The following is a 21,675-nucleotide window of genomic DNA, read 5'->3' on the forward strand; positions in this document are numbered from 1 at the left end:
GTGCGGGGCACAGCAGAAGGCGACGTAGAGCCCGGCTCGGGAAAGGGGGCCAGCCCCTGCTCTGGGGGGGCCTGAGGACCATCCCAGCTCACAGGGGACAACAGAAGAGTCAACTGTGACAGTCACCACGCTACGGCAGGTCAGCGGAAGCAGCATCTGTGCCTCTACTTGCGTACGCGTTAAGGAAGGCACTTCGGAGGCAGGTCCAGCAGCGACGACGACTCCAAGGCCAGACGCGAAGCCACGGAAATGTGACCTCGTCTCGCTGCTTCAGCTCTTTGCTGCCCACACCCGTAGTCAGAGGCTGGTGACCAAGGACATCCCCCCGCCCAAGGTCACAGTCCTCAATGCTGTCAGAGCCTCCCAGGAGACACCGAGAAGCGGGGAGAGGGAGCAGGGAGTGCACGAAACGCTCTCGCGGTCCTCGGAGGACGCGGGGCCTGGCGCCCACGCGGGGCGGCTCTACTGCGGGCCCCAGCGGGCCACCTGGCCTTGGGTCTCCACACGATCCCACGAAAACGCCACAAAAGAAAACACAGTGCAGGGTGGGGGAAAATATATAACTTTATTTTAACCGTGGGATTTTCTTTTTATCCATTTAATAAATACAAATGAATAAAAATACTTTGTTTTGCAGAGACTGCCTCTCCCTCTCCTCGATTCACGGAAGACCCCGTGGCCACCTGCTACTGGGGCTGCAGCACACGTGGACCCTGTCCCCACACGCTGTCCCTCTACGGAGAGGCCTCGCCTCCTGCAAGCGCGCCTGCAAACTACTGAGGCGCATACCTCTCTCCGCCCCCTCCAAACACAAGTCCTGGATGAAGCCCACATCCCAAACGATGCCCTCTGAGCAGGAGGGACCCTGGGCCCCACAGAGGCCGAGCAGAGCCCGCACCCAGGACATCACGTGTGGGGCTGCGGTAGCACAGACGCCTGTCCCCAGACGTACCACACGAGGGGAGGAAAGGACCAAGCAAAGGAAAACTGGCTGTATGTCTTGTAGACCGTCCCTGTTTCAAAAATAGAAATTCCTATTTAAATTCGACCTGTGTGAAACAGGCCACGTGTGACTGCACGCGACAGGTGTGTTATTGCTTATAAGGGAGCCCTGGCACCCTGGCACCCTGGCACCCTGCCGCCCGAGAGCCGCCTGTGCTGCGGAACGGCCAGACCGCGTCCAACCACAAACCACAAGCGTGTGCTCTGTGCCCACCGCGGGCCCGGGGGCGCCGCTGCCACGGGCGCCGTTGGGTCGGGGATAAGGCAGGCCCGTGCTCAGCGCTCACAGCAGCTTCCCCTCCGGCTCCAAGCTGCGAAGGACGATTTTGTCCCAATACTTTTCTGCTGCAGCCACAACGTACAAAAGCCTAGAACTCCCGGTTTTGAGACTGGAAAAGACAAAACTCCTATAGATCCAGAAGAAACTATGACAAAAACTTTCAGTCTCATGCCTGCACTAGTAACTAAGACAAATGATCTCTTTGATGAATATGATCAAGAAAAATTGCTGGTCTTTATGACAATAAACTTCTTTCCTATGTGCCTATTTGTCATTAATCTGCATCTTTAAATGCATTTATGTCCTGAAAGTATTTCTAAATGTGATAACTTGTAATAGCCAACGAATGGAAAAAATGTAACCAGGTTACAAAAAAAATCTGTTCGTGGAACGGGAAGTGCTGAAGCGAAGTCGGGCGCACCCTGTGGGCGCGTGGGACCAGAGGGACCCACAGGGTCGCCGGGCCCGGCCCCCTGCCTGGGCCACAGGCCCCACTTCTTCGGGAGTATTACCGGTTCTAGTCCCAGGGGAGGCCGGCGCACACCCCTCAGCGCTCAGTGGGGAAGGAAAGCCACTACCTGTCGGGCTCGCAGGCACGTCAGCTGGGAGAGGTGACGATCTGGCTGAGCCGCCTCGCTGGGAACGCGAAAGCTGATCCCGCTGGCATCATCCTACACGGATCAGCCCCTCGGAGGAGAAGCCTGCTTGGGATGGGAAAGGCGGAAGGAAGATGGATGCCGCGGGCTGCAAGCTTGCCTTTTTTGGTACCAGCACAGAGTGTCACAGTCACTAAGAGTCCCGGAGGAGAAACACTGGACGCTGCCCGTGGGCGCGGCCTCAGAGCCCCAGGGACTTCTGCACGGTCTGCTTGGCGATCTTGTAAAACTGCTCCCGGTCATCCCGCCACATTTTGGAAGCGTCCACGTTAGCTCCGCTTTCGTCATTGGGCTCTGAAAGAGAAGGCAGACGTCGTCCACTCGGAAGGGCTCTGAAAGGGGGGCCGAAGCCGGCAGGGTCTCCGTTCACTGAGAAACACCCGGGGGCCTCCCAACGATGCAGCCCAGAAACGGAACGCTGGGGGGAAGGGCGCCCTCGACAACGCGCCGTCTCGCCTGAGAAGCGGCGTGAGGGCAGCGGCCAGGCCCGCTGTCAGGATCCGCACTCCCGAGGGTCTGGACATGCCCACGCGAGCCGTCTGGCGTGCTCTGCGCACTAGGACCTCACACGATCTGCGACCCGCCCCGGAGAGGGAGCCAAGACCGCCCGCCCGTCCGCCCGCCTGCTTTCCCCTACTTCCCCGGGGCTCCGTCCAGACCCCCGCCCGCCTGCTTCCCTGGGGCTCCATGCAGACCTCCCTCCCCCGCCTGCTTCCCCAGGGCTCCGCGCGGCCTGCCCCTCTCAGGCCTTCTTAGTGCTGCTCCCCCCGCAGAGGACACTGCCAAGCAGACGTGGCCCCACATGGGCGTTTGACCCATGTGGACGCCTAACCCCAGGCTAGCTAGTCTAGCCAGGACCAGCAGTGACTCCGGGATGGAACAGTGATACACAGAGGCAGTGACACCTGCTGGGAAGGGGGCAGAGAACAGGCAGTTACGGAGGCGCAGGTAGCAGCCACCATGCAAGTGGGCAGAACACTGAGAAGCGACCAGACCAGAGAGAGGGCGCTGTGGAGAGGCCCACCGGACGGCAAGCAAGGCAGGCCACCCCTCGCACTCTGCCCTGCTTCCCTGGGCTGCCATAGTGTCTGTCCCTCCAGCCAATGCCTGTTCCCTCCCTCCTTCAAGTTACTCAGCAACCCCTCCCCCCATCCTACGTGCGAGGCCTCCTGCTGGACACTGGCTATCCGGCAGACACGGTGTTCTGGGCCATGGACAGACCGTAAACACCACAAACGCCTTGTTTCAAAGTAAGGGCCACGAAGGGGAGGAAGGGGCAGCAGGGGGGCCGGGATGCGCAGGCCTCTGGGAGGATGTGGCACTTGGGGGCCCCCGACAGGCCCAAGAGTAGGGAACACCCAAGCACGGCCAGAGCCAGCACCCACTGCACGCCTAGAGCCCCTGGCAGACGACGCCCAGGGCCACAGCCTCCCAGAGCCATCGGGGCGGAGGGGGTGGCGGAGCAGGGGTGTGGCAGCCGGTGGGCACGGTGGTGGCACTGGAAAAGCAGCTCAGAGAGGGGACGGGTGTTCCGAGGAGGACGCAAAGAATACTTTTAAAAAAAAAGAAAAGAAAGAACTTATAGCAAAAAAAGCTTCCAACAGTGGACTTTAGAGCTAGAGCGGACATCTGAACACAGCCGAGCCATCGCCCGATCCTGCCCTCACTGCGCGCGTGCAGAGCCCGGCTCCACCTCCACGCACGTGCCGGCACCCGACACCCTCGACGCGACGCTCCTCCTGGACTCCGCTGAAACCCAGGCGGCCAGCCAGGCCCTCCAGGGCCCAGACGCAGCGGCCGCTCGAGCCGCTCCAGGCCGGCCTCCCGCAGCCCGCCTGGCTCCTCCGCGTCCTTCTGGGTTTTCTCGACCACGCCCCCACGGCGCTGGGCGGCCGCTCCTAACACGTGCCCTTCCTCCGCTGTCCCCTCGGGCCTGTTACCTACTGTCCTGTCCACAGATGACCCCACACCTGCGCGGCCCCCTGGCAGGCCCCAAGGGTGGACACTCGCACCCCAAACTCTTCTCTTCCCCAAATCCTTCCCTTTTGGACTCCCTGGCCCCAAACACAGTGCCCCTCCGCCCGGGCACTTGGGTCAGAAACATGGGAGGGAGTCACCTGCACACAGGGGAGCCTGAGTGAGTCCTCAGCAGGTGACTCGCACGCCTGCCCTTCCCCTGGGCCCTGGGACGTCCCTGCGCTGCGGCAGCTGCTGCCACATCCAACCAGCAAGTCCTGTCTCTCCTCCAAGCCGGCTACTGCCCTAGAGGGACACCTCTAAGACCCAGCTCGCATGGTCTGACACCCCGGGGTGGGGGGCTCCCGACCTAGCTGGGCTCCAGCCAGAGGAGATCCTGGTAGTGTTCCCACCCGTCGCCCCCGTCCCACCTCGCCCACCTCATCACTCCCGAATGCCCCAAACCCATCCCTGACGGCCCCAGGATTCATCGGAGCGGCCTGGAATGGTCAGTGGACTTGGAACGTCCCCGTAGGAAGTGGGGCCTTAAAGCCAGGGCTCACGTCACGCTGGCCTCGTGCCCCCGACCTATGGTGTCTGCACTGCAGCCGGGCCCCTGACAAACGCCCACTGGCCAGAGCACGGCTACTTCTCATCGACGACAGGACACGTACGGCACGAGGCTATCCTCAAAATTCATCACCGCGGAAAGCACAGCGACGCCTAGAGACGCGCACACGACTGCCACGGAATGGAAAAGCGGACGCGCACGTCCGGATTCGTCGCAGGCGTGCACGGACCCGCGGAGACAGGAGCGCAGCGGGCGCCAGTTACCTGCCAGCATGCTCACCACCGACAGCAGGATCTTCTCCACGCTCTGCACCGGGCTCCACCGCTCCGCGCTGCTCTCGTAGCCCATGGGGTCGTCGCCCGGCGCGTGGAGGATGGAGATGCAGACTCTGCCGTCCGGGTAGACTGCAGGGGTCAGAACACACCGGGTGAGCGACGGCGGGCCCAGGGCCACGGTGCTGTCCGCACGGCTGGAGCACACGCGGGGGCCCCGCCACGGTCGGCCCCGGTCCGCGGGCCCCTCGGAGCGCTACTCACTCCCTGCAGGGCCTCTGGGCTGGCCCGTCCAGTTCTCGTCAGGGCACACCCCACCCTGACACGGGTTTTAAAGTTAAATCCCGAAGGAGCCAATGACGGGCTATCTGGCAGACACGGCGCCGAAATGCCTCACGGAAAGAGAATTACAATGCATCCTGGAACGACCTTCTGAAGCAGTCCCGAATCTGCCGGGCAAGCCCTGAACTGGGCTCTGAGAACGCCCGACCGCAGGGCCGGGACAAGGCAACCGGTGACGCTAGGTGGTGACAGCGCGCACCCCAGACAGCTACGTTCTTGCACCAACTCCCTGTCATGGAGCCCGTCAGCTTCAGCCCCTCAAACCTCCCCTGACCCCCACAGTCACATCCTGGACGCCCCTCGGTCTGTCCTCCACACTGCCCCAGAGTGACCCGTCAAAGACCACGTGGGCCACGCTAGCCCTCAGTCACACGAGTCCCTCGGCAGCTGCCCTTGCTCCTGGGAGAAACACCCAAGTCTGTGGAACTGTCGAAGACCTGTACTGGTCTGGCCTCCCCTCCTGTCTCCTCCCTCCTTCCTCGGCTACATCCCTCTACACCCCCCGCCCCGCCCCGAAAGACGCCCGGGAACGCCCACTGCTCATCCCGCACTGCCAGCTCCCCAGGTCCAGCCTGGCCTTTACCATCTGCTCACCGCTGCTTCCCGGTGAGTCCCAAGACCTGTGTCCAGTTCTCTTCTCAAAGCACTCTGGACTGACCAAGTTTTACAACACTGGCAGATCTAACAAACGGTTCTTCTCAAAAATTATTTTTACAAAATAAAAATAGCACATGTCCACTTAACAGTAAGCCCAAGTTTGAATCTATTTGTGTTGATTGTCTGAACATTAAAAAAGAATATCATCAGACTACGACAGAGTCACATAACTCGGTCAGCTTACTGGCCACATCTGCTTCGAACACCGTGTCACTCGCGGGCATTGTCCCGGACGCTTGCGTTTACCTTCACTATAACCTTATTAATTTGTGATGACGCACAGTCTTCTTTACAGCTGCATCTCGTGGTTAATCCACTTGAAATCTGCCCTGTGCCATCAAGTCTACCGACCACAAGGTGTTTTCGATCCTCTGTGTCAGTCACCTCAGAGCCTCTCGGGTCCCCCTTCACCTGTGTCTCCCCACTTCCTTTCAGTGGTATCTTTGAAAAACACCTCTTGGATTTTTAAGCAAAATGTGACTCTCCGTTGATACAGTAACACCACATTTGATAACTCAAAAAAAAGAAACTTTTTATTATGGAAAACTTCAAACACTCTCTGAAAGAGACGGCAGCATGGTGAGTGCCAAAGGCACTTGTCGCCCACCCGGACACCGCCAGCTCACGGCCAGTCCTCTCCAAAGGGCGCGTGCTTCTGAGCACCCCACCACGAGGAGCAGACCACTGCTGTGCTGAGAAAGTTCAAAGCGGTCACCCCAAGGAGGACCTGAACTAGGGACATGTAACCTCATCAGCAGTAGATGACAAGTTCCTAATGAGGGTCTGAGTAGCATCCGAGAGGCCGAGCCCTTCCCGCCAGGCGGGCAGCCCTAGAGCCCATGGTGAGGACGGAGACATGGTTCACATGGAATCGGCTGGAGAAGTCGAAAGCCCGGGGAAGTCTATAAATTCTTTCCCGGATTCAACTAGCCTTTAGCTGCCCGATTCATAGAAAAGTAAAGGAAACTGGTTTCAAACCCATTGCTACAAAACAGCACATCTTACTTTTCTTCTCCACAATTATTAAGGTCATGATTATTAGTGGCAGCTACGACCACTTCCAAAAAGGAATGTCACTCTAACTGCGATCACTGAAAACCTGACGTGTTTCCTTATTAATTCTCCCGCCTAAAAACCACAGCCTTGAATTCAAGAACTCTGGTCCCTGCTACTAGATATGTTTTAGCTAAAGCGCCGTAAGTTTACTTACGGGATCTCGTTTTTTCCACTTTTTAAAATTAATACATGCGTGTTTAAAAACAATTAAAAATTTACAGAAAGAAAAAATTATCCCACCGGTGAAAGGGAATCACTTTTAACATTTTGGTGCTATGTTTCAGTTAAATTGTAACCAACTACAGATACGAGCATGCGGCCGCCCGGTTGCCCCCGCCCCCGGCAGCACCGCCGGCTCGGGGGACGGCACTCGGTTCTTTCACATACGTTAAACCGTCCAGCAAAACTGTAATCGCGATGTCAACACCGCCATGACTAATCTGCTGAAGTTCAGAACATAAAAAATATTTTTACTGGTCTCTCAGTCACTGACACCACCTTTTATATGAATATACAATCCCTGGGCTGCTCCTGGAACCAGCAAAACGACTTCCAAAAGTACTTACTGTTGGGATGGAACATCTCACAGGTAAACCTCATCTTCGGGGGGCTTAACGGGTAATCGAGGGGGAAACTCAGGATGGCAGGAAAAACACCAAACTCAAAGCAGGTGTCTTCTGGGCCCCTAGAAGACATAAAACAGACAGCCCTTCACTGGAGGTTTGCCGCTGCCCGCCACGCCTTAGAAACGAGTCAAGGGAGTTGTTACCGCTTTCCAGGTGCACGTGGGAAGAGGCCACGCACCAGTGACGAAGCCGTGCTTTTCTCCCACTGTCCCGCCCCAACCTGGTTTAGATCCTAGGGACGGGCAGAGATGGAATGACAGGCGCAGTCTTCGCACTAATAAAGGCAGAGTGGGCCGCAGAGCCTCGCGACCCTGATGGGATCAGAGAAACGGACTGAGGTCGACACCGCACGACCCGACGGCTCCGCTTTCCGTGCGCGTGGACGTCACGTCCTGGGATAGATACGCATCGCGGCACGCGTCACAGCGAGACTGCTGCGCGAACAAAGGAGGGGCTGACAGATGTCGTTCCAAAGGCTGTTTTTAATTTTTAAACGTGCCTCCGAAGTGACATTTGTGACTCTCCAGAAACAGGTGAGGAGCACACGTGTGCTCCCTGCCAGGCTCCCCCCAGAAGGCCGGGAGTCCACACGCGCCCGGGCCCCATGCCACATCCTGTGACGACGTGGTCACCTACGCACTCACTGTCCCCCGCACGTGCATGCCTGCCTGCCTGCCTGGGTTGACCAACTCCTCATGTGGAAAGTTGTGGAAATGGACTAAACCACTTCAAAAGTCACATTTTACAAGTCTATATGCATAAATTCACAATGTCCTGACCAGCATGCAAGACATCAGGACAGCAGGAGACGAAGACGGGGCCACCAGCTGGCATCTTAACGAAGACGAGCTCGTCTACCTGCACAATGTCACCTAGAAAATGTGCACCCAAGTCATTTTAACAGATCACAGAACACTTTTCCTGCGTATACTTTCCAAAGAAAACAGAACGGCTGAGTGATAGCTACTGGGGGCATGACCCACCAACTCAGTACGTAAGGAAGGAGACCCCACGCCATCCCAGCGAACTGAGAGGGACACCCCTCTCAAAACACCGTCTCTAAGCGATGACCTAACACAGCGCAGTGAGCACCATCACAGGGGCCAAGGCCTCAGCCGCCACAGAAGCAGCTCAACACAGACCCGCCACCTCTCTAAATAAATACAGGGGAAAATTAAAATATATTTCTTCTGAAACAATCTATGTACCTTTTTAGTTGTTTTTTAAAAAATACAGCTTTATCTTAAATCTTAACAAAAGTATTTTGATTCACTGAAATTTTTAAAGTATAGATTTGCAAACATCAGAAACATTTATCTCCACAATTAAAGGAAAAAGACAAAAAAAAATCAGAAAGAAACTGAACAGAGCTTCGTTTTCATCCGGTGCTGACGAGGCTTTCAACGGCACCGCTGCAGAGGTCACGGCTGTGTCACGGGCCGAAGCCTGGGCTGCGCTAAAATGGCCACAACGAGAACAAGATGAGAAGTGTCCCGTGGAACCAAATTTTTTCAATTTAAGAGACAAATGTTGATTCTGAAAACTGTCCTCGCTACTCCAGGGGGAAGCCACAGTGAATAGCTACTTTGTTCTGGGCATGACAGTGCCCAGAGCGCTGGCCTGAATCCAGGACAGGAAAGCCACCAGAGGGGCGTGGGGCGGGCTCCTGCAGGAGGGGGCGTCCAGCCTGAGGCCGGGGCTGCAGGCCGCACAGGGATGAGTACCACCAGCACCGGGCAGCCCGAGGCCTGCCCTGCTGCTCCCGAAGGCGCCTGGGCCAAGACCACACACAAGGCTCCCACCAGCCCGCGCAGGGGGCGCCGCTCCGGGGGACTCCATGCGTCTGCGGACGGCAGGTATCAGGGGCGCTGCTCCCACCCTAGCAGAGCTAGCTGTCCAACCAGGCACGACACGGCCGGTCCAAGGTCCAGGGTCGACGCGGCGGTAACGGCACGGCCGGCCCACACCGCACACTCGGGAGGCGGGGCGGACAGCAACACCACCTCTAAAGCCACCCTGTCACTCAGTCGGGAACACTTCCAGGGCCTGCACTCCTGGCACCTCTGAGTGGGACGAGAAAACAAGGCCTGGGTGATGTTTCTGGAATGAGCCAAATGGAATTTGCTCAAAACTTGGATAACAGTCCTTTGTTTCTCATAATAGGGCTTTCTTCAAAAAATAAAAAATAAAAAGCCCACTGGGCCGTGCGCAGCCTCAGAGACAAGACCAAACATTCCCTCAAGAGCTCCCACACCCTAAATATCAAAGCTATTTCTCGACGCTCTGGTCGGCTACTGGTGTGACACCACTTTCTCTTCCAGAAGGCCGAGTTGCCTGGGGCCAGCGCGCAGGCCGCCCGCCCGCGCGTGCCCGCTGACCCGATGGGAGCGCTATGGAGTGAAGTCCTGGACGAGATGGGGGGTGAACTAGCACTGCTTGTGGACAAGCTTCAGTGCCACGCTCTGGCCGATGAGGCAGGGACGCCGCACGTCTCCCCTGAGGAAGGCCTCACCTCAAAATCCTCAGAAAAGTAGAAAGTACAAAAGGAAACAGAACACAGTTGTGTGAGGCAAATATAAATTCTTCAAAGCCTGAAAATTCCTTTCCACCTTACTGATTAAGAAATGGCCTACGCTGTCTCAGAGCCGAGTGTCAGGGTGACGCCAGACGGTCGCCTGACGGGGGCACAGATGCAGAGCGGGGAGCAACAGGGTCCAGGCCGGCCCTGTTTGCAGACCCCACCCTGGGCCCAAGCCAGCACCGGGAACCCATCCGGCCACTGGCAGAGCCGCTGCAATCGGGGCAAAGTCATGCGGTCTTCCCGCTCACACCCAAGGGAAAAGCGTCCCCGGGGCAGGTCACCCCCAACGCGGGCGGAGATTCCAAGCGGCCAGAGCGCACTCCAAAGGGACGGGACGGCGGCGGGGCGCTTCCGCGGGCAGGGCGAGCCGGGCCGGAGTCACCCGCCCGCGCACACTCCAGCTGCGGCAGGCGGTGAAGAGGCCGCTTTTGCTGGTCTCTCGCTCAAGCCTGTCACTGCGCACAAAGCGCCTCAAACACACATATGACAAGAGTTTGACGACGGCGACTGAACTCGTCATGAGTGCTTAGGCTTGAAATGGGTGACTAAGGGACGGTCATCCTCCCAGGACACAGCCACCTGGAACGTAAGAAAAAAAGGCGCGCCGCCCGCAGAGACCCCACTCCCGGGAGGGGTCCCGCCCCCTTGAGCTGCGCCCCGCCACAGCGGCCGGCAGGGGGCGCCAGGGAACCTCTGCTGCCTGGCAGGGCCACGCCCCCCACCCCCACCCCCCGCACCCCGGCCCAACGCCGGCGGCCTTCTAGAAGGCCCAGGTCGGCAGCCCCTGCGGAGCCTTTCCGCCCCCTGGTCCTTGGGCCTCGGCCACCCGGAGGCCAGCGTGCTGCCGGGAGACTGCCAGAGGCCACCCGGCACACCCCTGGGGATAGACGCCACCGGCTGCCGGGAGTGGTGACCTACCGGAAGTGCCCCCCTACCCGGCAGGGCCCGGCCTCACACAGCTCTCCAGGGGAAACCCGGATACCCTTTAGTTGGGCTTTTTCCTTTCGTTGCTCTGGGCACCAGGAGACTGATGTACAGACCCAATGCCGGCCATGGGCAGAAAAGGGCAGTGAGTGCTTAGGCTTGAAATCAAGGTGGCAGCAAACAGGCATTCTTCCATAATCACACACACGACCGACCTGTCCAAGAGGCCAGAGTGATGCCTTAATTTTCCTGCAATATAGACATTTCTGAAAACTTCGCAAATACATTGGCACTGTATTTAAGGCCCATTTTACAAATAAGCTCATCGATTACAAGAACTTCACAGTGAATCCTGGACAACAGCTTTTACTACAACAGAAACTTCAACTTTATTCAACTGAAAAGTATGTGCATGTTGGAAAACATTCCAGTACGTAAGGATAGAAAGTAAAAAGCACACACCTCTCATCCCGAAGGTAGCCCGTAAGCTTGGTTATTCTCCCAAATTCATACCTTTACCCACCAAATTGGATTTTTCAAATTAAAAATGTATCATAGCGTCGCTGAGAGGAATTTTTAAAGACCCAAATAGAGAGGTCCTCCACGCATGCGGACTGGAACACGCCTCAGGTGGACGGAATCAGCCAACGTGGTCCCTGTGAAAACCCCGGCCGCCGCTTTGTAGAAATTCACGAGCCGATCCAAACGCAGGGGCCCCAGAATAGGGAAAACACTCTTAAAAAGGGGGAACACTGTGGCACTGGTCTGAGGACGGGCATGGCTCAGTGGAGCAGAACTCAAGAGTCCAAAAATAAACCCTCACGTTTACGCTCAATTGATTTTTGATGCCAAGACAATTCGGTGCCAAAAAGATTTTATTTTCAGTAAATGATGCCAGGACGACTGGACATCCCAAGCACATCCCGCCTCACGCCGTACCCCAACACTCACCCAAATGGGTCAAACACCTAAACGTAAGAGCTGCACGCACAACCCCTAAGGGAGACCTGTGGGACTCTGGCTCGCGGGACAGTGAGAGCATGATCCATAGAAGCCAAAACCTGCCAGGCTGCACTTCAACTTCTGAGCTTCAAAAGACGCCATTGAGAAAATGAAAAGAAACCTGCAGACTGAAAACAAGTATTTGGAAATCACATATCTGATAAAGAACTTGTTTCCACAACACGCAAAGGCTCTAATGACGCAACGGTAAGAGGATATCCCAATGTGAAAATGGACGACCGTTCTGAAGGTCACCAAGGAAGGCCTACGAGTGGCCAGCGAGCCTTGGGAAGACGCTCAACACCGCTCAGCCACCAGGGAATGCAGACCAAAGCCCACCAGGACGGCGGGGACCAGATGCCGGTGTGGGTGACGGGGCAGAGGCAGGGGCCTCGGGGGCCATCGGCGGGAACGTGGACGGTGACGGGGCTGCGGTGCGAATGGCTGTCAGCTTAGAATGCACGACAGAGACGGACCCTGCGCCAGCCCCTCCGGCCCTCCGTGCCCGCCGGGAGACCGTGTGCGAGCGGCCGCCTGGCCCGGATCGGCACCGAAGAGGAGGAAACGCCGCCCGGCCAGGCGGGGCAGCCCGACGCGCCGCGCCCAGAAGCCGCCCCCGAGAGCAGGTGTTTCCTGACGCCATTGGCAGGGAAGGCGCAGAACAGGCAGAGCCATAAGGCAGGGGACAGCAGGGCTGCCTGCGGCCCAGCGGGGCGCGGCCTGACACCGGACTGTGCGATGGCCCAAGGCTCTGCCCGGTCGCTGAGATGCTCGCCCCGCGCGCCTAGCCGGGGCACTTTTGCTGCCTGCGAGACCTCAGTAAAGCTGCGCCGCCCCGTGCGCCCCAGGCCTTCTCCGCCTGGCAGACAGTCCCACGGCGTCCAGAGGGTCCCACTAGATGCCGGTGTGGAGCAACCCTGCTCCCCAGAGTGACAACCGAAAATGTTTCCAGACGTGGCCAAACGTCCCGGGGGCAAGACCAGCCCCGGCAGACAGCACTGGTTTAGACCTGCTGCCCCATAATTCGCTGCTTCTGCTCCATAACCTCGTGGCCACCTCCCTGTGCCAGCACGGAGACTGCCTGGACCTCCTCAGAGCTACGCGGACGGATGGATGTCCTGTAAGTCAGGGGTCTCCAGCCCCTGGGTACCGGTCGTGGCCTGTCAGGAACTGGGCCACACGGCAGGAGGTGAGTGGCGGGCGGGCCAGCGAAGCTCCGTCTGTGTCTGCAGCCAGCTGCTCCCCAGCGCCGGCACCACCGCCTCAGCTCCGCCCCACATCCTCAGGCATTAGAGTCCCACAGGAACACTGGGTCCCTGGGGCCACAAAGGCTGCGGACCGCTGCCATAAGTGAGTTATACTGGACGATGACGCGTCCACGCTTTATCACTGTGGCAATGCGACAGTGACCATCCTCGTACTGACATCTTGATAGCACTCTGTTGAAAATCTCCTGGGGCTGGGGCTGCTGGGTCAGAGAACGCACACTACGAATTAGAAACACTCACTTAACATCTCAGGCTGCTCTCGGGAGGCGCGGCACCAACGACAGGTGCTCTGTGACCGTCTTCTGTAACTGAAAAAGCCCGACGGCAAGGTGGTCGCTGCCCTCACGGAACCGAGCACAGTCCAAGGAGGAGCCTGGGAGCCCTCGCACCCGCAGCTATAACCCAGCTGGGACCCAAACGTGCCGCAGTAACGTGGGGTGGAGTCAGCCGAGGGTCCCCGACATTCGGGATGGGGAAGTCCGCGTTTCATCACAGCCGACAGATCCCCCAGGTCTGGAGAGGGGTCAGCCGGGCAGGGAGGTCTTCGAGAATGCCGGGCAGGACAGAAACCTGCTGCTGAGGATACCTGCCGGCCCCGCACAGACGAGCGCGCCCACCCTGCAGTGAGGGGCCTCAGACAGCTCCCCACACCACGGCCGGGGGCCGACAAGGTCACGCAGGCCAAAAGCTCTGGAATGTGAAGCCACCTGTCTGAAAGGGGACCAGACGTCCGTATGGACCCAAGTGAGTGAAGGCCAGAGAGGCAGAGTGACCGGACCAAAGCCATCCAGCCTGCCAGCCGCACGGCCCCAGCGTGACCGGGTGCCCCAGCCCTTTCCCACGGGACCGCGTGCTCCACCTGCACCGCGAGCTCGGCCGAGGGTCAGGAGAGCGACCTGTCACTTTTAATCAGAAGCAGGCTGGGGCAGTTTTCTTGGTCATTAACCTGTCACGCTCCCGCCCTATCCCTCGAGCTCGTCTTTCAGGGTGGGGGTTTGCGGCCACCGCGGACGGGGCCCAGACGGGCGGGCACTCGGGATGCGGTGGCCCGCACCGCGGACAAGGGAAGGAGCCGCACACCCTGGAGCAGGAGGCGGACGCGGCTCGGCAAACTCGGGCTGTGGAAGAAACTCTGGAAATGCCGGAGAGTAAAGAGAAAAGCCTGTCGCTAAGGAGTGAGAGCCGCCGCCTCAGCCAGCGCAGCGGGTGCGCTGGGTCCCGGGAGGACAGTTAATTCCTTAATAGACGTTCTAAGCACACCGGTGAACGGCCTCTTGTTTGCGAAAGGTCTGGAATGGGCCCAAAACCCACAAGCTCGGCAGGTCCCGAAGCGGGGGAATTCCGCACTAAAGCAAAGCCTTCTTCAAACATGCACGTGCTCTACTGAAAAACAGCTCTAATTACTTTTTTAAGACAGGTTTTCAAAATATTGGTTTAATTTTATACTGTTTATCTAAAATTAGTAATAGTTACCCTGACAGATTTTTAACAATAAACGCTTTTAAAAAACGACAGCGAAAGGCTCATGTGTCCCTTTCGGGGCGTCCAAACAAGTCCCCTGTGGCTGCGCACAAGCCCTCATCTCCCAGGGGCCCAGGCTCAGAAAGGCCTCAGAATGTCGGTGCCCTGCAGCCGGGCCTGCCTGCAGCCCTGGAGGGCGTATGCCACGTGACAAGCGAGGCATTTGACACTCAATGGGACAAGCAGTTCCAAACCAAGGTCGTAAGCTGCGATCGCCTGTTTCTTTAAAAACGACAAGAGCTGGAGCCGACACGAGTGCACGTGCCACGTGCCACCGGACACAGGACCGCTGCCCGGGTCCTGCTCGCCACCCAGCTCCGCAGCGCTTCAGGGACAGAAGACACACCAGCGTGTCAGACACAAACACGGGCGGCAGAGACAGCCTCGAGCCAGAAGCACTGAAACACTATCCCAGGCCGAGCCTTCAGGGCGCCCCAGATGACCAGGACAGGTCAGGCCTGCTGTGCTTTCCTTGGATAGTATTTACGGATGACTTAAAATATTTTGCTCATCAAAAGAACGCACGTTCACATCGACTTCTCACATAGTACCCTAACCTCCACAGACAACAGTAAGCGGCAACCTCCTCAGACAACATGTAACTCTCAGGAACTAATGGGACGTAGGCGCTGCGCAAACTCACAAAGGCTGATGCTGCTCAGCCTCCCCCTCCCGCCCGGCCCACACCTGCTGCGGTGGACCCTGCACTTCTCCCTGGCCCCCACCCATCCTCCAGCGCTGCTGCGCCCCACGTGAACACGCTCTCGCTAATTAAAGACCTCACTTCACTAACGAGAAATCTGACCGACTGATTATAAACTTCAGCTTCCTAAATGCTACCTCACCCCATTTTGCTGAAATACGTCAGTCTAAGAATGCTCAAAAATTATACCTCTAAGATAAAAAGCAGACAGACAAAGAGCCTGGGTCACAAGGCCACAGAATGCTCTAGAATCAGGTCCATCTGTTGCTCTTTCCAGGGAACACCACTGTGAGCGGGATGTCCAGTCACGATCCTTTTAGAACAGGGCCAGGAAGCACGCTGCTCATCTCAGAAGAACTAAGAACAGGGGCAGTGGACAGCTGGGCAGGCACACGGACAAGGGAGACGCGGACGGAGGTGGGGACCACGGAGTCCTGGTGCCCGGGCGGGGCGAGGCCCAAGCTTTGCCCACAAGCCAGGGCGTCCCCCACCCCCACCCCCACCCCGGGAGCCTCCCACCTCACAGCCTCAGGCTCCAGGAACTTCCTGAAGCCAAAGCCCACCCACACTGTTTGAGGCTTGCCCAACACAGCCACACTGCATTCAAATTTTATTATTTTAAAACTCTATAAATATACATTACTACTAAACCTTTCACTGGTGCTAAGGAAACATTTTCATCTCTTTTGCATAAACGCTCGTGTTTCCTGCTGTCGGGCTAGCAGACCAGAGGAGCTACGTCTACAGCATGTCCTTGGCCTTTTTCTGACTGGCGCTCGCTGCGCGGTCGCGCTGCTGTGATGCGTACGTCCAGTTTCCAGCAGTCTCAAAACGGACACCACGTGCGGTCAACTTACATGATCAGCGCCTCCCATTCGAAAAAGTTCTCTTCATTCATGGGGCCTGCAGGAGAAGAAAAATGTGCACATTGTAACCGAAGGCAGCTTTGGCAATTAGAAGTAAATTATAAAAAGGTTAACTTTAGCACCTCACCTGCCACGATGCCTTCCGGAGGGTTCAGTGTTAACTCTATAAAATTAAAAAGTAAAACTATTATGAAACAGAACGGACATTATGTTGGCATTTTAACAACTTAAAAACTATATAAGACTGTAACTTATATATACGTATTAGCAGATTAAAATTCTTTGTTCAAAATCAGTGCCTGCTCTGGTTACACTTCTGATAAAAATGATGTCACTAGTTCTTTATACCAGCAAAAAGCAGAATTTCAAGCTAGAAACCCTTTCATTTTGCAAATGAAGAAACAAACAGGAGTTAAGTGTCTTTCCAAAATACTCCTGCAGGTTATTTTGACTAAAGCTCATAAATCAAACATAGTATACTATTTTCCAAATGAAAAGTGTCTCCTGTCACTCTGAGATGGCCAGCTGCCAGTCTCCAGCGCCACTGCGAAATCTGTGAGCCCCACGCGTGTGATACGCCCCCGAGTGCCAGACTTCGGCACTGACAGTAAACCCAGCGAGAAACAAGCCGGCAGCAGCGAATCTCAGCAATTTACGAAGATTCATAGTGGGGAGACTCAAGGCCCTGCCACTCAGAAGCTGCCACCGAGAAATGTCATCTCAACTCTCGGCCTCCTGGATTTTTATATGGGAGGCTCCAAGATGAAACCCACCCCGTGGACAAACCCGCGAAGGTAAAGAGCAGGAGGAAGGCCATGGGCAAGCAGGCTGGCGACACAGGAGTGGGAAGCAGGCCACAAACGCAGGCCCCGTTTGGGCCGCGCGCCGGGGAAGTTACTAAAATAGTAAGAAACACACAAACAAAAGATCAACCAAACCAAAAGTTGGTTCTTGGAAGAGACATAAAATTAACAAATCCCTGCCACAAGGCACAGGACTGGAGAAGAAGAAACAAACCGTCATTATTCACGGATGCTGCGCCAACATACACACAGAAAGTCCAAAAGAACCTGAAGATAAATTATTAGAAAGAGTTTGCCAACGCTGCTGAACAGGTCGAGATACGTAACTGAGCTGCTTCTTTCCATTAGCAAGTCAGAAAAGGACGGTCTTCCAGTTACAACAGGAGACGCGCGGAAACGGGCTTCCAGCGGGGCGAAGGTCTGCAGCAGCTGGACAAGACCTTGCGGAGAGCTGACCACCGCATCCTGCGCAGAGCCCAGCACCCGGCTACCGGGCCACCGCAGGCTGGACGCGAGGCTTCCCTGCCACCTCCGCCACTATCCCAACAGGTGTTCTTGTTTGAATTGGACGATTCTAAAGATGAAAGACAGTGCAAACTACCGAGACAGCCAAGGCGCTCTAGAAAGAGCCCGCGGAGAACTCGGTGGAGGGCGCCCGACCTCCGCGGACGCTGCAGCACGCAGGGCAGCGCGCGCAGCCCCTGAGACGGCGGGATGGGGCGGGGTGCGCCCCGCAACAGACGCGCGCACGTACGGCGCCCCCACTCACTCCGAGGGCAGTGCCGCGGACGGAGGCGACGGCACAGTCCTTCCCACGAACGACCAGAAAAATGAGACCTTTTCTGCATTTGACACTACATACAAAAATCACAACATAGAAGAAAAAGGGGAGAAAGGACACAAGGCAATAGAAAACGTGTATATACAGAAAACATATATATAGAAAACATACATATACATATATAAATTGGTCTCTGCCCCTGGCTCCTGACACCAAGCTCCTAAATCCCAAAGGATTTCCTGGGTGACAAGAGCCTCTTTCGTCCCGATCAGGTGACTCTGGGTGGCTCCTGGGTGGGGGCTGGTCTCCAGAAAGACGAGCTATGATCAGAGGCTGGGACTCTCAGCGCCACCCCGCCCTCCAGAGGAGAGGGGAGCGGGGCTGGGCACAGGTATGATGGATGGTGCCCACGTGAGGAAGCCCCATAACCCCCGGTGGCATGGGGTTCACGGAGCTTCTGGGTGGGGGGCACGCGGAGGGGCTGGGAGGGCGGCACCCTTCCTCTTTCCAGATGTTCGCGGCCCTGTCACTCTGCCCTTCTATCATAAGCTGGTAACTGTCTTCCTGAGTCCTGAGCCACTCGAGCACATTCACGGAGCCCAAGGCGAGGGGCATGGGGACTCAGACTCACAGCCACTGGCGTCTGAAGCAGGGAGGCAGCCTTGCAGGACTGAGCCCTTAGCCTGTGGGACTTGACACTCTCTCTAGGTACCTGGTGTCAGAACCGAGTTAAACTGCAGGACGCCTCACTTGTCACAGCGTCGCCTGGTGGGGGAAAATCCCACACCGGTGCAGAGTGCTGCGAGTGTGTTCGGGGTGGGGGCATGACGGAGGCGCATAGAAGGATGGGTTTTCTAAATAGGACGGAGATGTGTACAGACCTGTCACCAAGGAAGACATGGGCAGCAAATCAGCTCATGAAAAAATGATCAACGTTGTGAGTCATAGGGGAAATGAAAATTAAATCCACAAAAAGATACGGCTATGCAGCTTTATGAGTAAAAACACCTTTACTTAGAACAAAACAGCTAAAATGAAAAAGACCGAATATAGCAGCGTCGGCGAGGTTAGCGGCCGCACCTGCCGTGCTCGCCGGGAGACACGCAAAGCGACTAGCTGCCCGCAAAGCGACTAGCTGCCCTCCGTTAAACGGCTGGACCATTCCTGAAAACAGGCTAAACACATACTCACCCTGAGACCCAGCAATTCTCCTGGAGGATATTCACCCAAGGAAAATGAAAATTTCTGTCCCCGTGGATGCAATTTTACTCATAATGACCCCGCACTGGGACCAACCCAAACGTCTACCCCACTGGTCAATGAACGAGGTGCGATCTGCGCGTACGGTGGAAAACCACTCAGCACTAAGGAACAGACCGGGGACACCTGCCACACGTGGATGACTAAGCACTATGCTAAGTGGGGGGAGCCTATTTATGTGAAATTCTGGGAAAAAGCAAAACCACAGTAACAGAAAGCAAATCAAATGTGGCCAGGGGCTGGGGCCACGGGAAAGTAGGAAGGGACTGCACAAGGGCACAGGGGCACCTTCTGGGCAACAGAAATGTCTGTGCCGTGGCCGTGTGGACAGCCGTGCGGCAGGCTGCACTTGTCAAAGCTCAAAGTCCAGTACATTTGAAATTAGCATATTTTATTGTGTGCAAATTTTATCTCGAGAAAGTTGACTGGCCCCAAAATTAACTTCAGTTGTTTTATGCAGTATAAAACAATAAATCTCCTAGAGGGTAATACAAAATAATATCTTCACTCTCATAGTATAAAGTCTTCTTAAATAGGACCAACGATCAAGTTAATAACGAAAAAGTTCTAACCATAAAGGAAAAGACTGATAAAATTAAGAATATTAAAATTGAGAACCTCTGACAGCAAAAGACATCTTTTTTTAAACATTCAAAAGACAGCTTTAAGAGGATAAAAAAGTAAGCCCCAAAGAAAGATGATATTTGCAATAGATATCAACCAACGAAGGGCTCATATCCGAACTCCTGAAGAACGTCTTGCAAATCAGTAAAAGTACAGAAACAACCTGAAAGAAAATCAAGCACACCACTTAACGGGCACCTCACACACACACACACACACACACACACACACACACACCTAGGTTCATACCGCCAGGATAGAGACGATGTCTATAAATAGCCATAGGCGCAGAGATGCGCACATCTCCACAGCTAAGCAGCCGATACACACACGACAAGGACCCACCGCGCTCACTGCGGGGAAATTCACGCCAGCGCCGCCGCGAGACAGCGCTACTGCCACCAGATGACCCAGTGACCAGATCAGGAAGCGGGGAAGGGTCCACACGGACCGGCGGTCGCGGAAATGGTCCTCTGGCTATGAGGCTGCTCGCGGCCACCACGACCCCGAACCCCTCGCAGGAGCACAAGCGCAGAAACGCGTGTGCGCATGTGTGCGCGTGTTTGCACGTGTGCACCAAGACTCACGCCTCGGAACCTTTTGCTTTTACCTGCTACCGTCATCACTGGGAAGCGCTTCAGAGTCTACGTAGCAACCAACATGCTTCTGCACAGAGCGACTTACACCAAATCATAAAAATCCCCCTACGAATCCAGTAGGTGGAATGTCCCTGGGTGTAATCGGAGTTTGGTTTTCCGAAGCTCGGCACCCTCCCCGAGGAGACAGTGTGCTCGGGTCAAGGGTGACAGCTCACGCAGCGGCGAGCCCCACTCACCGGTCTCACTGGTGAGGGAGGGCCACAATCTAAATCTCAGGAACAAAGGAAAACAGATATTCACTACTGTCCTGAAAATACCGTTTTCACTGCTGGTTCAAAAGTTTGCCATGGGTCTCTATTTTGCTGTATAATTGTATTTATTGAAAAGTACAGTTACAATTCTCACAAAAGCACTCAATTCTGGTGGCGTTTCTTTACATTTGCCTCTCGGTCACACCTGAAGCTCTGAGGAGCGATACAGAGACAGCCATGGGCACTGGTTTTAGCACCCCCACTTGGCCGAAACGCCTAGAAGTGGCAAACCGCTAAGCAAACATCAATTAACAAATGACCGATTATACCTTTTCTCTGCCAAGCACTATGCTAGGCAGTGGAGATACAGTGGTGAATGAGACAGACAAGGTCCCTGCCTTCAACGAGCTTCCGTCCTAACGAAGACAGACCGGCGATAAACGAGGGAACACATAAATACAGACAGTCTCGGATTTGGATGCACATGGTGAAGAGCGTGACCGAGTAAAGTGACAGATAGTCACGGTAGGCCTTGCCGCAGAGGTGACACTGGAGGTGGATGACAGCCACAGTAACTCGTTAATATCCATCAATATACTTAGTTACAATTTTTTTCTGGTGACGAGAACTTTTTAAAATTTCTTATTTACTTATTTATTTACTTACTTATTACAGTGACACTGGTTAACGAAATCCAGTAACTCTCAAGTGTACAATTCAAGGGTAACACGTATATATAAGACATTGTGTTCACCGCCCATAGTTAGATGTCTTTCTGTCGCCATGCATTTGACCCCTTTTACTCCATCTACTCCCCCCCCCGCCCCCTCTGGTGACCACTAGTCTATCGTCCATGTCCATGAATCTCCGTCTGTCTGTCTTGTTTGTTGCTTTTAGGTTTATATCCCACATATGTGATATCATGTGGTTTTCAACTTTTTCTGTCTGGCTTATCTCACTTAGCATGATTATCTCAAGGTCCATCTTGTGATGAGAACTTTTCAGATCTACTGTCTTAGCAACTTTCAAATGCACGACACGGCGTTATTGACTACGGTCACCACGCTGCACATC

The 21,675-nt window shown here is 55.6% G+C and overlaps 1 protein-coding gene across 2 annotated transcripts; it reads right to left on the bottom strand.

Moving 5' to 3' along the window:
• Positions 1–1,483: 1,483 nt before the first annotated feature.
• Positions 1,484–20,408, bottom strand: UBE2G2 (ubiquitin conjugating enzyme E2 G2). Of its 2 annotated transcripts, none has more exons than XM_039879680.1 (6): positions 20,362–20,408; positions 16,411–16,446; positions 16,275–16,320; positions 7,359–7,477; positions 4,745–4,869; positions 1,484–2,232 (listed from the first exon to the last, which is right to left on the bottom strand). In XM_039879680.1, exons 1-6 carry the CDS (start codon positions 20,372–20,374, stop codon positions 1,963–1,965), a joined length of 609 nt encoding a protein of 202 aa, XP_039735614.1. In that variant the 5' UTR covers positions 20,375–20,408; the 3' UTR covers positions 1,484–1,962. The 2 variants fall into 2 exon arrangements, with proteins under 2 accessions (XP_039735614.1, XP_039735615.1); XM_039879681.1 differs by having other exon boundaries at positions 4,729–4,869; positions 20,362–20,380.
• Positions 20,409–21,675: the final 1,267 nt, after the last annotated feature.

The sequence above is a fragment of the Pteropus medius genome, unplaced genomic scaffold, assembly GCF_902729225.1.
Source record: "Pteropus medius unplaced genomic scaffold, Ma_sr-lr_union100, whole genome shotgun sequence".
Classification (NCBI taxonomy): Eukaryota; Metazoa; Chordata; class Mammalia; order Chiroptera; family Pteropodidae; genus Pteropus; species Pteropus medius.